We start from the raw sequence: 4,829 nt of genomic DNA, 5'->3' as shown, positions 1-4,829 counted from the left end.
TTTTTAAATGAAGAAATAGAAATAGGCCTTAAACATATAAGCCTCATACAAAATAAGAAAAAAGCAGATACAGACTTTGGCAATATAGTGTTGTTCATACATCACATTGACATATGCTTTAATGCTTGTTTTACTGCCTTATATAGCTTTTTGTATCTGCCTTAGAAATTAGTTATCAGAATAGAAGTCAGGTTCTTATGACTCACACTGTGGTCTTCTAAGAGATGCCTATTTTCACCAATGGAAAGACTATAATTTAAAGAAAATAGTAAGTAAGGAAAGAAAGAAAGAAAGGTTGTACTTTCCCAACGGCACACAAGGTTGTTATGGGTTCTGAGACAGTAGGCACTTTCATACATCCTGTGAGTGTCTTTACCAAAGTAGTATCATGCTGTGACCCTCCTTGTATAAATAATTCTTACAGATGTCTCTCCACATATATTAAATGACATACCCAAGGTTGTTATAGCAGAGTTCATTGAAACATTCAGTATAGCTCAAATGTTAGCTATAGTTGATTGACTAGAAATGTTTGGCACATCTGCACATAAAAGGAAGAAATTTCCAAACTGAAAATACCCATCAAAGTAGAGAAGAGTACATATAATTTGCTACCTTTTCATAGAAAACCAGGATTGTTTGTTTATATTTGCTCATTTATGAGTAAAGAAAAATTTGAGAGTCTTTAAAAAACAAACCTACAGGTAAGTAGGTGCTTTGTGAAGAAATCAAGTAGTCCTTTATACAGTGAATACTCAGTTTTGAAAATAGGCTCCCTTATTGCTGATGTTTGAATTATATAAATGTGAAGTTTTAAATAAAATTTCGTAGTAAGAAAATTTAAACAAGATAGGAAGTGAACAGTCAGAGGGTTATTACTACAGAAAAGTTCAGCCTTTTCAGTTGTCAGTAAACAAAGGTCTAGCCTCTACCATTTTATACACCTTATCCTAAATGTCCCCACATTTATGCTAGAATTAAAGGTGTGTGCTACTACACCTAGGACTCAGGAGGCAGAAGCCGGGGAATTTATGTGAGGTCAGCCTGGTCTACCTAGCAAATTCCAGGTCAGCTGAGGAGCCCTGTCTCAATTTCCCCACCCAAAAAGAAAATCACCACATTAGACTGTCAGACACATTTGGGAAACAATGCCTTTTAATAAATAAGAGCCTAGTAAATAGCTACATTGCAAACAAAAATAACTTACCTGTAAAGGTCACTGCTAACATTCACAATCAATTTTGTAGAAGTTTCAGTACTAGTCAAATGGTGGGGGGGGGAGGGCAGACAGCTGTGTCATGACTCCTACAGATGTCTTTTTTACAATATAATGAAAATCATTCTTTGATTATGTGTTGTACTGGTAGTTTGTTCACTGTGGAAAATCAGCTGGTTACACATACACTGAAAGATATGAGTGGCAAACAGAATTGATTGAAATCATTTGCACTCTTCTTCAGTACTTGTAATTTCACAGTTTTGCAACAAGGATGCAAACCTACACAGTCCTGTGATTGGTGACTTGGAGAGGCGAGGCTAACAACAGCCTATTGTTCTTTCCTCCCTGTGCTATTGATCCCTAACATCAGTTATTGGGAATAGATTCGCCTAAGTGAACACTGGTCCTTCACTGGCAGATGGGGCTGAAGACCTCTAATCAAACTATTTGACAGGGCTTCTTGCAAGGTTTCATGCAGTGCAATAATCTCAACATCTATTTGTTTGTATTTTAATCACAAATGTAGAACCCCTTGTTACAACCTGGGTTCTGCAGAACCCCACTTGAGAAACCTTGGTTTGGTGTTTACAAAAACAATTTCAGCAACATGTCCTGGGCAGTGAATCAAGGAATCAGAAAAAAGTGATTCTTTAAATATTTACTTTTATTGGTTTTTAAATTATGTATATGCGGGTATGTCTTTGTGGGAGTATGTGCACAGGCATATAAGTGCCCACACAGGCCAAAAGAGGGCATTGGGCCTCTTAGAGCTGGAGTTACAGGCAGTCGTGAGCCACTCAGTGTGGGTGCTACTGACTAAACTTGGGTCCTCTGCAGGAGGAGTAAGCTCTTAATCTCTGAGCCATCTCTTCATCCCTCAAAAGAATGAGACTTAGAAGCTGATTATATGATTATTTTTACAATTTAGTTTAAAACTGAATTATATTTTCAACCATAACTCATACCCAGTAAGTACAAGGAAAAATTTGTGATGATGTAAAATGATTGTGCTTATAATTTTATTTTTTAGGGCTGCTCTTGAAGAAAATCCTTATTTCCGTTTGAAGAAAGTAGTAAAATGGTATTTGTCAGGTTTCTATAAAAAGCCAAAGGTAATATTTATATCTTGCTTTCTTATTTTCTCCTCCTTTTTAAAAAATTTATTTTATGTTTGTGTATATATATGTGTGTGGATGCGTGGATGCGATGGTGCACACTTGGAGGTCAGAAGACAACTTGTTCTCTAATTCTACTACATGGGGCCTAGAGCCCATGATATGATATTCTAAAGCACACAAAAAACCTAACTAAACTCCTAAAAGCACCTAGCAGAATTCATGTTTTATGATCAAGTATTTATTTTCTTAATTGTTGTAATAGACAATGGTTAAGTGTTATGCAGGTAAACACCCAAGATAAAAGGCAGGTATATGGGCTGGGTGTAGTGGCACATGCCTTTAGTCCCAGCACCTGGTGGGACCTGGTGGATCTTTGTGACTTCCAGGCCAGCTGGGGCTACAGGCAGACCCTGTCTCAAAAAAAGGCCAAAAAAAAAGCATGCATGTGAGCTGGAGAAATGGCTCAGTGGTTAAGAGCACTGGCTATTCTTAGAGAGGACCAATGTTTGATTCCCATCACCTACATGGCAGCTAACAACTGTCTGTAACTCCAGTTGCAGGGTATCTGACACTCTCTTCTGGACTCTATGAGCACTGCATGACACAGATGCACTTACATACACACAGGCAAAACACTCAAACACATAAAATAAAAATAAATTTTCTTTTAAAACAGCATGTATTCAGTAACTATAGTTAGAACTGCCTTTGTATTTTCTTTTTAAATATATTTTATTTTTTGTGTGTATGAGTGTATTACCTACATGTATATAAGTGCACCTGTTTGTGCAATGTCTGCAGAGGTCAGAAGAGGGCATTGGATCCACTGAAACTGGAGTTTCAGATGGTTGTTAGCCACCATGTTGGTGCTGGGAATCAAACCCAGATCCTCTGCAAGAGCAGCCAGTGCCCTTTACTGCTGAGCCATCTCTCCAGCCCTGTTCTACTTTCTATATCCACTCAGTCCCAAGGGTTATAGTCAGAGTAGGAGCAAGGACTATGTTTGAAGGAATGGTGGTAGGAAAACACTATGAGAATAGAATGAAATCTTTAATCTGAAAAGATGAAACAACCAGTCAAGGATAGTTACCACCAACACAAGCACTAACACTATAATGTCAGTGATGTAACAGTCACCATATCCATAGAGAGATGTGGTATTAACAAAGTAGATTTCACACTGTTTTGGTTATGAGTATCTATGTATTAAGCATTGTGCTGGTCAGGCAATGAGAACTAATACGCAGTGGAATTTCATGAAAAGAACCCCAAAAATAGAAATTAAAAGATTTAGGCTTTAGTTCTGAGACTCTTATGAACTATATGTATGAACTTGGACAAATCACTAATTTTTAAGCCTATCTAAAAAGATCTAAAAGATGGAGATGTTTGACATACAGCTACTGCATTATGTGATATTTCCACTACTGGGTAAATACTGAAAAGATATGGACTCTTTATACCAAAACGATACTTGCTCCCTTGTGTTCATTGCAGCACTATTCACCGTAGACAAAATATAGAACAAACTCAGATTCCTACCAGCAGATGAATGGACAGAGATGTTGGACCAGTCAATTCTCAGGTTTTTTAAAAATAACCAAGTGCTTTCCTAAGGTGACACCTGGCAAGAATGTCCTACAGCTAAGAGTTGCTTTCTTGGGGCTGGAGAGATGGGTCAGCAGTTAAGAACACTGGTTGCTCTTGTAGAGGGCCTGGGTTCAGTTCTCAGCACCCACATAGCAGCTAATAACCATCCATAACTCTAGTTCCAGGGCATCTGACACCTTCTTCTGGCTTCCATAGGCACTGCACAACATGGTTGCACTTATGTACATGCAGGAAAAACACTCATACACATAAAATAAAAATAAAAGAAAGAAAAACCTTGCTTTCTTATAGCCATACCCCGATGCCTTAAGGACAATTGTGCTCTGCTCACTAATAAAAATTAACAGGCTCCTGGCACTTGGCTCACTAAGAGTTAACAGACTTCTGGCTTTGTTGATGCAGAGGTTTGATGGGGAGAGAGCCTGCTTACAGGATACTGGGTACAGACCTAATAGACATTTTTTTTTTTTTTTCTGGAACATTGGAGATAGGTTGTCATGCCCCTCCCCCCTGCCTTTGCAGGCATCAAAGGAGGTCTGTTACTGGGCCAGTCGCCGTGGTCTTGTATGTGCTGTGTTGTTTTCTTACTATAATGATGGAAAAACTCCTATGTGTTTTACACTGCTTGAGCACTTACATGTAAATTCTGTGTTAACTTCAAACACTGAGCTTCCAACAAAGGCTCTCAGAAAAGCAGTGAAAGCTCTCCTGAGTGACAGAGCCAGGGGACTTCTGCTCTAGTCTCAGTTTCTCAGCACTGGTCAAGCAAGACATTTACACATTCTTATTTTTAACTGTATTATTCTTTGATACTTTAATACATGTATAATACAACAGCATATTTTGGTGTTTTTTTATTCCCCATTATCCTCATATATATA

General features: G+C 38.1%; 1 protein-coding gene across 4 annotated transcripts in view; it reads left to right on the top strand.

Annotated features, from left to right (window-relative positions):
* Positions 1 to 4,829, top strand: part of Osbpl8 (oxysterol binding protein like 8) — a 206,673-nt gene that overhangs the window by 177,058 nt on the left and 24,786 nt on the right. For all 4 annotated transcript variants that reach the window (XM_029555511.1, XM_008851938.3, XM_008851931.3 and 1 more), the window contains one exon: positions 2,250 to 2,331. In XM_029555511.1, the coding sequence (XP_029411371.1) occupies positions 2,250 to 2,331 (82 nt within the window). The remainder of the gene's footprint in view (positions 1 to 2,249; positions 2,332 to 4,829) is intronic.

This window comes from Nannospalax galili, unplaced genomic scaffold, assembly GCF_000622305.1.
Source record: "Nannospalax galili isolate Female #2095 unplaced genomic scaffold, S.galili_v1.0 scaffold390, whole genome shotgun sequence".
Taxonomy (NCBI): Eukaryota; Metazoa; Chordata; class Mammalia; order Rodentia; family Spalacidae; genus Nannospalax; species Nannospalax galili.
Note: the sequence above shows the minus strand (reverse complement) of the source record. Positions and strands in the feature narration are given on the sequence as shown.